General features: G+C 39.7%; 1 protein-coding gene across 6 annotated transcripts in view; it reads right to left on the bottom strand.

Moving 5' to 3' along the window:
- Positions 1–13,352, bottom strand: part of LOC148864236 (membrane protein of ER body-like protein) — a 119,299-nt gene that overhangs the window by 96,726 nt on the left and 9,221 nt on the right. For all 6 annotated transcript variants that reach the window (XM_088980932.1, XM_088980937.1, XM_088980934.1 and 3 more), the window contains exon 2: positions 1,854–2,489. In XM_088980932.1, the coding sequence (XP_088837058.1) occupies positions 1,854–2,489 (636 nt within the window). The remainder of the gene's footprint in view (positions 1–1,853; positions 2,490–13,352) is intronic.

Here is a 13,352-nt window from a genome sequence, read left to right as displayed (position 1 = left end):
AAGACGTGGAATTAACTTATGTCAAAGACAATATGTTCTTGACCTAGTTGAAGAAACAGGATTGTTAGGTGCTAAAATAGCAGAGACTCCTATGGAACTGAATGTCAAGTTGAGTGTTGATGCAGGTGAGGAGTTTGACAATCCTGGAAGATACAGGAGGTTGGTGGGAAAGTTGAATTATTTGACTATTACCTGACTAGATGTATCATTTGTTGTATGGCAGTTTATGCAACATCCTTGGGTTCCTCATTGGGAAGCATTTTTAAGGATTGTTAGGTACTTGAAGGGTGCTCCAGGCCGTGGTTTGCTATATAAAAGTGGAGGGTATTGTACCTTCCTAGGTGGCAATTTTGTAACTTGGAAGAGCAAGAAACAAATAGTGGTGGCAAGGAGTAGTGCAGAAGCTGAGTACAGAGCTATGGCTCATACCACATGTGAACTGGTATGGTTGAAGAACTTGCTACAAGAGATGGGGTTCTCGGTTGACAAACCCATGAGACTATACTTTGATAACCAAACTGTTGTTCACATCTCTTCCAATCTAGTCTTCCATGACAAAACCAAGCATATTGAGGTCGATTCTCACTTTGTGAGAGAGAAAGTGATAAGTGGAGTGATAACCACATCTCATGTGAGCTCAAGAAATCAGTGGGCTATATTTGTGACAAGCTGGGACTATATAACATATACTCTCCAGCTTGAGGGGGAGTGTTAGAGTACACAAAATAGGGGTATTTTGGTCATTTGGATTTATCTATTTGAGAGTGAAAGGTCAGTTTTGTTTAAGTTTAAGTTATGTGTCCCATCACTTATGAGGGAGAATATGGTCTTTCCTGTAACTATGTTATTGGAGATAAATACAAGTGGGTCGACTAGAGAGACGACTGATTTTCCTCTATTGGCTGAACCCTTCTTCGTCTTCTCCTTCTCTACTGTAACCTAGGACTAAATAAGTCTTTTAGTGTAATATTAGTATAATACTCCTAAAGTACCATCTTGTACATAAAATAATGGTAAAGTCAGTTAACCTTAATATGCTAATCTTAAATCAAAGAAATAAGAATATTTTAGCAAAAAGAAATGAAACATCAATCCAACCTGAAGTCAACAGGTTAGGTTAGGGTTGAGATCAACCAGACCTAATCCAGCCCAACTTGCACCAATACAAAAAGCACCATCTCATTCTCTCCTTTTAGTTCTCTTCCATATCAATCCAAAAACACCACTTAGTATCAATTCCATGGTTAACAATTTTTGCTTTCAATACCCAAAAATACCCTTGAACAAATGTGACCAACAGAAAACAAACCTTTCTAGGTTCTCATACCTAGGCAGAAATCTAGAAAATATGCAAAAAGCTCCCAATAATGGGGCAACTCAGAGGTTTAAATAGAGATTTGTCAATTTCTTCAATCTTTCACATATGACTCCTGCCCTAAGTTATATGATTTTTAACCCGTTTGCTTGTGAAAGAAACAGCAACTGAAAAAATGGGATCTATGCCGCAATACCAACTTGAAATTGTTGATGAAACGAATAAAGAGAGAAAAGAAAATAAGAGGAAGTAGAAGACAAGAGAAGATAATAATAGGAGTTCTATGTGAAGGCAAAAAAGAAATAATGCAACCATCAGCTGCCTCTTTGTCTATTTATATATAGGGTTACAAAAACTGATAAAAAGACAGTTATAACCCTTAAAAAGACAAAAATCACCCAAGATGAAGAAAGCAGAAATAACATCCACACAAACTAATTCATTCTCAACAAAAGCAATCCTAATCAACAACTGCACAGCAACAAACCATACAATGGCTATTGCAATACTTTTTAAAAGGCTTGGAATAAAATTTTACCTGTCAGAGTGAAAAGGCTGAAGCAAGATAAACATCTGAATATATCTGGCCCATGATCTTCATCATTGACTGCAGGTTGAAGACTACCATCCTCACCAGGTTCAACTGGATCACAAACATTAGCACTAGGTGAAGGCTCAGGGCAACTATCATCCGACTTAGATTGATCTACTTTTTCAATTTTTGCTTGCTTTACATCATACTGAATATTCTGTACTTTCCTTTTTCTTTTACATAAAATTACTTTCCTAGTAATGCATGAGTTACAGTTAGGACAGTATAAATCATGTGTTTCCTGCTCCACTAATACCCTCTCAACATCCAAGTCAATTACCGCCAGATTTCTCCCTTTTATGAATCCAATGTCTGTATGCTCTTCCAACTGTTTATCAACGGGCTTAAAACTCAAATTTACATTTTCACTGGACGTTTCATGTGGCACAAGATTTAAACCATGCTGCCACTCATTTTTCAAATTCTCATGAATTTGATGATTGCTTCTAGGTACCCAATTATTCTGAACATCAAGAATCTTGGTGGTAAGATCTAATTCTTCATTGTGTAGCTTTTTCTCAGAAATGGAATGGTCAACAACACTAAATTTCATTCCAACAACTCCATCCGCAACTACAGTGCCTGAAACCATGCCAAAAAAAATTGTTCAATGTCCCACAATTGTAATAAATTCATGGCCAAAAAAAACCAGATGCAACCCCAAAAGAAAACAAAAAAGTAGACTTGTATATAGAATTTATATTGGTGCTTGTGGTACTTGTTGTGAGGGGTCTTTTTGTACGGTTTTAGTGACACAGGGGTGTCATGTAATTCCTTGTTTTTCAGGGACATCTCTGTAATATTATTATTTTAATAATATAATAGAGTGCAGTGAGAGCCACCACTGACCCAAGAGAGATTAACTTTTTCAGTTTTCTGTCTTGTTCTCTTCTTTTTTTTTTTTTGATCAATAATTGCTCTCTCTCTCTCTCTCTCTCTCTCTCTCTCTCTCTCCCCTTCCTTCTTCCTAGGTTTTCTTTGACAGATTACATGGTATCAGAGCATAATCTGTCATAGAAAAACCTAGTTTTTTCTCTTCTAGAATATCTTATTGACTGGATCCTTCTAGAATATCTTTGTGTGACCAAGGTTTATTGTTTGGGATTTCTGTAGCAGTGAACAAAGAATGTGAGAGTGCTGTAACACTACCAAACAGAGCATCTTTGCCATGGGGTTCTGTAGAGATCCTGTTATGCTATAAGAAGGTCCAGAAAGGTCTATTAACTATCTGTTTTTATACAGGGCCATTTTTAATCAGTTTTCATTTTGTTGGTACAATTGAGAAACACAGAGGCTACAGCCCGACACCATGCATCACACGAACAAAGACAAGAGAATTCACTATTCATCAGACTAGGACCAGAGACCTCCCTACTGAGACCCAAGTTGGCCAACCAATCAGCCACATAATTGGCTTCCCGAAACACATGCATGTACGAGATAGTAATAGAAAAGCCCCGACAAATGAGATAACATTCTTCAAGAACAGTCCTGATATTCCATGGAGGATGGTCAGCACCCTTCAAAGCATTGATGACAACCCTCGAATCTCCTTCAATAATGATAGCAGAGCCTCTGAAGCAAGTCACCACCTTATGAGCTTCTTGAGCCACCCAAGCTTCTGCCATGTTAATAGTATATGAGCCAATGTCTTTCCTAACCACAAATTAAATCCTACCCTTGTGATTCCTTGCAACCACACTGATTGCACATCTACCATTGGTTTTCCTTGAAGCATCGAAGTTTATCTTAACCTCATGGCTACGCAGGCGCTTCCTGCTGACCATGATTGGAGAAGTCAATGAGCTGACCTGTAGGCTATCTGATGAGGAGAGAGAGATGGAACTCAAGCAGACTGTTCTAGATTTCTCAATGATTAAAGGTGGACTGATGGAGTTATTATTAAAAAAAATGTTGTTTCGATTTTTCCAGATTTTCCACAACAGCATGCTCACATTCTCCAAAAGCATATTATCATAATAACGTCTCATGGATCTTTTAATTCTCCCCCACCAATTACACACATTCTCATCCTCATGAGGACTTGGAATAGCTGCATGCTTTTCCATCTAGCACTGTAAAAGGATATTGTTGAGCAAGAGCAAGTGATAGACAAGAGGAGAGAAGAGAGGGAGACAGGAGAGGAGAGTCGAGAGGACTGAAAGCCCCTATTGAACTTAGGGGGCGAAAGAATGATCTATTATTATTTATACTAGTACAGCCGAACAGTAATCAAAGAGGAAATTACATCAGTACCATTATGGTACTAAACCTGAATACATAAACATAAACGACTGACAACACTCCCCCTCAAGTTGGAGCATAGATATCAATCATGCCCAACTTGTCACAAAGATCATGATGTCTGGAAAGGTTTAAACCCTTTGTAAAGATGTCTGCAAGCTGGTTCTCAGAAGTGACATAGGGGGTACACACTTCGCCTATGATAACTTTCTCTCTGATAAAATGCTTGTCAACTTCGATGTGTTTTGTTCTATCATGTAGCATCGGATTGGCAGCAATGCTTATAGCTGCTTTGTTATCACAAAATAGAGTTATAGGTTTGGTCACTGGAAAACCCAACTCCCCCAACAAATTCTTTATCCACATGCCTTCAGCAACCCCATGGGCCATAGCACGATATTCAGCTTCAGCACTTGATCTAGCTACCACATTTTGCTTTTTACTTCTCCATGTAACAAGGTTCCCTCCTATGAAGGTGCAATAGCCACTAGTAGACTTTCTGTCACTTTGGGATCCAGCCCAATCTGCATCTGTATAAACTTCAACTTTCAAATGTCCATGCTTTTGAAACAACAAACCAATACCCGGATACTTCTTCAAATATCGGAGGATTCTCTCTACTGCTTCAAGATGAGAAGACCTAGGAGCATGCATGAATTGACTGAGGATACCAACAGCATATGCAATGTCTTGGCGAGTCATAGAAAAGTATAACAATCTCCCTACAAGTCTCTGAAACTGTTTCACATCCTTGAGTGATTCACCACAGTTGTCACCTAATTTATGGTTGGGGTCGATGGGAGAGTCAACTAGCTTCACCCCCATCTTTCCAGTGTCCTAAAGTAAATCTAAGACGTATTTCCTTTGAGAAATGAAGATACCCTTCTTTGATCGGGCAACTTCAATTCCAAGGAAGTATCTGGCAGGTCCTAGATCCTTCACTTCAAACTGAGTTGCAAGGAAAAGTTTCAATTTCTGAATTTCATCCTCCCAATCACCAGTAACAATTATGTCATCCACATAAACAATTAGAGCAGCAATTTTACCTTTTCCTTTTTTCACGAACAATGTGTGATCTGACTGACATTGCCTGTATCCTTTCTGCTGAACTGCCACATGGAGTCTACTGAACCAAGCTCTTGGTGATTGTTTCAGCCCGTATAAGGACTTCTTCAACTTGCACACTTTCTGTTCATTTCCTTGGGCTAGAAACCCAGGAGGTTGAATCATGTACACTTCCTCTTCAAGGTCACCATTCAAGAATGCATTCTTGATGTCCAGTTGGTGTAAAACCCAATCCAGATTGGCTGCAAGAGAGAAAATGACTCTAATGGAATTCATCTTGGCAACGGGGGCAAAAGTTTCAGCATAATCAACTCCATACACTTGAGTAAATCCCTTTGCCACTAAGTGAATTTTATACCTTTCCACTGTTCCATCTGCCTTATGTTTGACTGTGAACACCCATTTACATCCAACTGGAACATTTCCCTTGGGAAGATCAACAAGTTTCCATGTGCCATTTTTGTGAAGGGCATTAACTTCTTCCCTCATGGCATTTGTCCATTCAAGAATGAGGGTGAAATGTTCTCATAGGAGACAAAATTGGAAATGGGATGTTTTGTGATGCACAATCTGACCCCCTTCCTGTGAGCAATAGGACGGTCAAGATCATTAGCAGAAGAGGAATCATTTTCAATAAGTTCAAGGACATCATTGGGAGCTAAAATACCTGAGTGAGTATGATCCTCCCTCAAGGAGTCTGGTGGCACAGGAGGTACAGCTTCCGGATTCTCTACAGCTCTTGGATTTGGCTGGCCTTTGCGACGGCGAGAAAAAACACGAAAAGGTGGAGGGTCAGGGAGAGAGGGAAGCTGAACTAGTTTCTCCTCATGTCTACACTCCCCCTGAGGAGAAACATGATAGAAACGCTCATCGTCAAAGAAAGAAACATCCATGGAGACATAGAATTTACGAGAAACAGGATCAAAAACACGATAGCCCTTTTGAGTGAAGGAGTAACCAATAAATATGCAAAGTATAGCACGAGAGTCCAATTTCCCACGGATGGGAGACAGATTTTGGATAAAACACGGACAACCAAAGACACGAGGAGGAATAGAAAGAAGGGGAGCCTTAGGAAAGAGAAGTTGATGTGGGGCTTTGTACTCTAACCGACGAGAGGGCATACGGTTTATAAGGTAAGTGGAACAAAGAACAGCTTCAAGCCAAAACCGTTTGGGAACATTCATATGAAGTAGTAAACCTCGAGCCACTTCAAGGAGATGTCGGTTCTTCCGCTCAGCCACACCATTTTGTTGTGGTGTGCGGGCACAAGAGCTACGGTGAAGAGAACCATGCGAAGCAAAAAATTCCGTGAGGTCACTATGAAAAAATTCTTTTGCATTATCTGATTGGAAAATTTGGATTTCAGTTTGAAATTAAGTGAAGACCATCCGCTGGAAATCTTGAATGATTTTTGGTACTTCTTCCCTGGTTCGCATCGGATATACCCATGTAAATCTAGAATAATCATCAATGAGGGTAATGAAATACTTGTAGCCACTCTCAGATGGTAAAGTAATAGGGCCCCACACATCAGAATGAACAATGTGAAATGGAGATTCAGATTTACTATGTCTTTGAAGAAAATGAGTTCTACAATGTTTTCTCAACTGACAAGTTTGACAAGAAAAGTCAGAGACAGACATTGACTTAAACAGATCTGGGAATACAACTTTCAAAGACTCAAAGGACAAATGACCAAGACGACAATGCCATAAATAGACTTTTTTCTTACAGGACTGACTCATAGACTCTGTAATATGAAGACCAGCCTTATTCTCCAGCATGTAAAGTCCATCAGCCATACGACCCCTACCAATCGTCCTCCCCGAGGCCAGATCCTGAATCACACAATGAGAAGGGAAAAAAGTCATTGAGCAATTTAAGGAATTAGTAACACTACTAACAGAGAACAAATTAATGGGAAAGTTTGGAACATGAAGAACATCAGAGAGGGTAAGGCCAAGAGGAAGAGAGAGGGTTCCTTGACCAGCTATGGAAGAGTATGATCCATCGGCTAGTCTCACCTTGTCTCTTCCAAAAAGAGGGTGATAGGTTTGAAAGTAAGAAGACGTACCAGTCATATGTTTAGATGCTCCAAAATCAATGATCCATGGAGAGTCATGGGTGTGAGAAGCAACATGGAAAGCAGTGGCAGGGTTACCTGACGTAGATGCAAATGAGGTTGAGGGAGGACTATCCATCTGACGAATTGCTCTACCATAGAGCTCTAAATGGTCACGGAAGGAATTCATAATGTCCTCCCTCAGGTCAGGTCCAGTGAGATGTGTCTGAGTTACAGTAGAAATGGTAGGTTGGTGCTCCCGAGTAGCCATGTTGGCCATGTGATGTTTCTTTGTATTTTGTTGCCCGTACTTCTTATTCACCTCTGAACTTTGCTTCTTAGTCAGATCTTGAGCCCATTTTGGTTTCCCATGAAAATCCCAACAGGTATCTTTGGTGTGTCGGGGTTTCTGGCAATGAGTGCACCACAATTTTTCCTTATCTTCTGTTTTTTTCTGGAGATATCCTTTCCGGGAAGAAGATCCTCCACCAGTAGATACACCCCCTTTTGCAACTAACACAACAGCATCCCCACCAGGGTTGTTCATCAAATTTCTCCTGCTTTCTTCAGATTGTACAAGAGCATAGACTTCCTGAACAGATTCATACATAGGATTCAGACCATGTAAGAATGCAAACACCCTTTGTTGGGAGACAATCTGTTTGTACTTCTTAGCATCCTCATCACATTTCCAATCCACACTCTGGTAGTGATCCAACTCCTTCCAGGCAGATGTTAAGTCAGAGTAATAGACCGATAAACACCTCTCCCCCTGTCTACAAGTAGAAGATGTTGCCTGCAGTTGATAAATTTTGGCATAGTGTCTCAATTCTGAATATGTAGACTTTGTTTGTCCCCAGATTTCATTCGCAGTTTCAACCCACATGAAATTCTTCCTGATTTGAGGCTGCATGGAAACCAAGAGCCAGGACATAACAATACTGTTCTCTTGATTCCATCTATCATATTCAGCACTCCCGGAGGATGGTTCTTTTATCCTCCCATTAATGTAGCCGAATAGTAGTGACACACCAGAGGAGAACACCACATTCGAAATTTAGGGCATCAACAGTCCATCGAAGGATGCAAGAAGAAAGAACAACAAAAAACAGTTTCAGTTGAATACCAGGGCACCCGAACAGCAGATGGACAGTACCTTCTTGAACTCCAGCCTCTCTGCAAACCAGAACCTCCTCTTCGTACAACAGGTGACAGCCTCTCTACAGCCGAGCAATCAATGAAAACAGCATATGGGCTGGAATACGAAAAAACTCTATACCATAACTCTTTTCTGCGCTAGGAAGCTAAACAGTCAGGCCGACACCTTCTTCCTTCTTGAAGTCGAGCATCAGGGACAGCTTCTGGGAGATGAAGAGGCAATCTACTCGGCATTGAAGAATGACCTCAACTAATTTGTTTTCAGGCCTGGACGAACTTGCTCTGATACCATGTTGAGCAAGAGCAAGTGATAGACAAGAGGAGAGAAGAGAGGGAGAGAGGAGAGGAGAGCCGAAAGGACTGAAAGCCCCTATTGAACTTAGGGGGCGAAAGAATGATCTATTATTATTTATACTAGTTCAGCCGAACAATAATCAAAGAGGAAATTACATCAGTACCCTTATGGTACTAAACCTGAATACATAAACATAAACGACCGACAACAGATATTATATGAATCTTCCACATAACCACAGAAAAGGGCAGTCCACATTTAAACTCATGCGAAGCCTTTCAAGTCCCGCCTTAGATACTAGCTGACCTTTTAGGAGGAGGTACATAAAATATCGAATTTTGGGTGGGAAATTCAATTTCCAAATCTATGGGATATTAAAACTTCTCAAATCCTTCATGTTCCTATTATCACTAATATCCTCTCTCTCAAGAAGAGATTAAGCAGATCTGATTGAGAAAGTACCTTTCAGATTAGGGCCCCAAATCATGAAATCCTCCTCGTGAGGTCGGAATAGGAATAGCTCTAATTTTATTCTAGTAGAAAGGTTTGGACAACCTATTTTGATATAAAAACTGTAAAAGAAAGAAGAAAAGAAAGAGGAGAAAAGGTTTCAGCCAAGAAAGAGAGAGATGAAAGATAGAAGAGAATGGGAGAAGCTCAAAATTAGGTCTGGCCGCCCCTTTCATTAGACTATATACTCATAAATAAAAGAGAGTACAAAGACTATATACTCTTAACTTAAAACATAAACTAATGGGCCTAAGGCCCAATAACTCCCCAACTATGCTATGTAAATAAAAAACATGTTATATCAGCCCAAAACTCAACACTCCCCCTCAAGTTGGGAATAAATGTCACATGTTGATTCGGCTGTTTTTATTGTTTATGTTAGTCGTATTTGTGTCTTAAGTTCTTAGTTATTGGGCCTTAGTTATTGAGCCTAAACTTGTTTAATGTTTTATTTGTTTTATTTGTCTAGGTGTCCCATCACTAATCAGGGACATTCTAGTCCATTCATGTAACATTATTTATAATCATCTATATAAGATTGTAGGGCTGGCTGAAGTGTGTATGCCGCCTTTCTCAAAACTTCTTCTCTTCTTCTTCTTCGGTGTCGTATTCCAGCAAACGTGGTATCAGAGCACTAATTTGTCTGTCTAGTTACAACCGCCACCTTTCTCTGCTCTTCTCTATTCCTTTTTTCCTCTCTCTCTCTTATCTTGGCCACTGTGAAGAAACCCTAGGGCTGACCGTAGAACACAGCAAGGTTTGTATCTAGGGTTTCCCTTGGTTGTAGGGCCCAAGGGGAGTTTGTTCCAGAAACCGATGCCCTACTAGACACCTTGCAGCAGGTAGTAGCTATTCGGCTGCTAAGAGAGATCTGTGTGGAACAGATCTAGGTGGAAGGACTGACTTCGACAGTCCTAGTACAGATCGTAAGGGTGATCCCAGTCTACGACAGCAGAAATCAAAGTCCAGTCTAGTCCAGAAGAGTTCAGCACAATACAGAGGCAGATTGTTCTTGGTTTCAGACCTGTTACAAGGGGTTATCAGACCTGCAACAGCTTCGGTAAGTCTGAAATAGTGTTCTTTGTACTGAGCTTTCAATTGTGATCACTATAAGAGGAAGGAGATGTCTTCAATATCAGGAGAAGTGTCTTCTAGGGATAATAGAACTGGTGGGAGGTCTCCTAATCTGGAAAATCCAAATCTGCATAGCTTGCAGATTACCAGTGTATTGTTGGATGAATATAACTTCAAAGAATGGTCTGTTTCAGCCATGCTCTTCATTACTTCCCGGGAACTTACGGGTTATTTAGATGGACGGAAGAAGGAACTTGTAGTGGGTAGTGTGGAGTATGCAGTATGACGTAAGGAAAATGCTACTGTTATGTCCTGGCTACTGGGCAGTTTATCCTCTACCAGGTTTTCACCCTGTTCTTCAGGTAATTCTTCAACATCAGACTTTTCCTTTCCTGATATAGTTGTCAAGGCGACGCCTAGGCGACAAGGCGCCTTTTGAGGCTCGCCTGACCTAATCGCCAAGCAATTTTGTTCTATGCATCGTAAAATATTTTTTTACTCTTTATCTTTTGATGTTATAATTATAAAATAGGCACTATTAAACTAAATATTCATTTCTCGTGTTTATATACTAATTTGTTTTCATTATTTTCTTATTTGTTAGGATTTAATCAATACAAACATTGCTAAATGCTGTATTGAACCCTCAAAGACTTTAAAACTTGAACCAATAAGTAAGGAAGAACTTGAAATTTTGTCTAATCAACACATTTTCTACTACTACTATACTACTACTACTACTACTTTTTCTTTTATTCTTTTCCTATAACAAAAATAAGGGTTCAGCCCCTATATTTTTGGAATTTTCTTTTCCTTCTTTTTTTTCTTCTCATGAATATGTTGATTTTCTATACTTTAACATGAATTCTATACTTTTCTTATGAAAATTATGAATAATTATTAAGGAAATATGGCTATGGTACCTAGGGAACTACCCTAGGATCTATGTTTTCTATATTAAAAATCCATCGCCTAGGTGACTAGGCGACAAGGCGCCCCCCAGATGCCCAACCTCACCTTGGTGCCTTAGTGCTTGAAAACTAACACTAACCTTTCTTTTCCGAACTGTCTCCTCCCCTTTCCTCCACTCTGATTCTGCAGAGACAGGAAATTCTGGTATCATCACATCTGTTTTCTCAGATTCATATCTATCCTCTAGGGTCAATTCAGCTACAACTTCGGGCTTGGAGAAACCACCACTCCCTTCAATCTCCTTACTAACCTAAAGAAATTGCCAAATATCGCCAGTCACAGGAAGACATGGGGAAGTCACCAGAAGTCTTTCCTTTTCCACCTACGATCCTCTTCCTACCAATTTCATCATACTTAGCTATCACCCAAATCCATTCTTCTTTTTTTCTCTAGCCACGTCCGAAAATCTTCTTCCTGCTAGTCCACTCTTTTTAAATTTGGTCTTCTAAGCCCTAGGAACTTTCTCTTGTCGCCCTTCTTTCTTTTGAACCAGTTTTTCACCCTACTCTTGTGTTCCTCGGTGTTGCAAGCTTGAGCTTTCTTCAATATTTCTTTTGGGTGGTAAGAAATCTTCAAGAAACAACCCTGATCAGAGGTAGCCAATGGAGGCACGACTACTGATCCTGGGATGGTGTCCCCTGAGTTTGCTTGCTCTGAGCCCCTGTAAACCTCACTTCCCTAGTAGGGCCCTATTAAAAATTCTCTCTCCTTATCCCCAGCCCTCCCTTCTCCTGTGGGTTACACACCTTGTCCCATCTCACTAGATGAAATTTCTTGCCCCCTCCCCCCACCCCCTCCCAAAGGAAATCCCCATAGTTGTCAAGGTGATGCCTAGGCGACAAGGCACCCTTTGGAGGCTCGCCTATGATATAAAATACTTTTATATTTTTAATTTTTTTACATTATAATTACAAAATAGGCACTATTAAACTAGAATACTCATTTTATGTGTTTATGTACTAATTTCTTTTTATTATTTTCTTATTTGTTAGGGTTTAATCAACACAAACATTGCTAATTGTTGTATTTGAACCCATGGTTCAAAGTATTGATATCGGCAGAGGTGTATCAATACTTATAACGATACTCCCCCTATTTTTTTTATTTCTTTGGTTTTCAATTTCATTTTTAAATATATATATATATCAAAAAAAATGGGTTCCCGAAAACACCTGTAAACATGTGTATTGGGGTGCCAAAGATACAATACAATACCCGATACGGGGCATATCGTATCGAAGTTTTGATCCTTGATTGAATCCTCAAAGATTTCAGAACCTGAATCAATAACTAAGGGAAGAACTTAAAATTTTGTCTAATCAACATATTTTCTTCTTACAAATCTTCTTCTTCTTCCACCTTTTCTTTTCTTCTTTTCCTATAACAAAAGTAGGGGTTCAGCCCCTATACTTTTTGAATTTTCTTTCCTTTGTTCCTTTTCTTCTCTTAAAATGTTGATTTTTTAAACTTAAAACATGAAATTTGTACTTCTCTTATGAAAATCATGGATAATTATTAAGGAAAGATGGTTATGGAACCTAGGGAACTACCCTAGGATATATGGTTTTACTTAAAAAAAAAAAAAATCCATTGCCTAGGCGACTAGGCGACAAGGTGCCCCCCTATCGCCTAGACTCACCTTGGCGCCTTAAAAACTATGGAAATCCCTCTGGAACTTCTCAATCCTTTCATCCACCTTAGGTGGAATTTTCAAAAGAAATAAGTAATATGTTGCAAGACTTGAAAGAACACTCTTAATTAGAGTCGCTCCCCCCCTCCCCAAGATAAATACTTAGCTTTCCGCCCATCTAACCTCCTTTCAATTCTCTCCAAGAGAGGTTTCCATATATTCACTGACTTCACTGCACCACTAATCGGCATTCCCAAGTGAAAGGGAGTTCACCAATTCTGCATTCCATAGCATCAGCGCACTCCCTCAACACTTCCCTCCCAACCTCTCTAACAGCTTTTGTTGTGTTTTTAGATAGGTTTTATCTTCAGCCCTGATAACAGCTCGAAGTTTGCCAAAACTGCCCTCAAATTCAGCATCTGTTCCACCTTT

Source organism: Nelumbo lutea, chromosome 3, assembly GCF_056320005.1.
Source record: "Nelumbo lutea isolate HS-2025 chromosome 3, American lotus-T2T, whole genome shotgun sequence".
Taxonomy (NCBI): domain Eukaryota; kingdom Viridiplantae; phylum Streptophyta; class Magnoliopsida; order Proteales; family Nelumbonaceae; genus Nelumbo; species Nelumbo lutea.
This window is presented reverse-complemented; position numbering and strand designations above follow the sequence as displayed.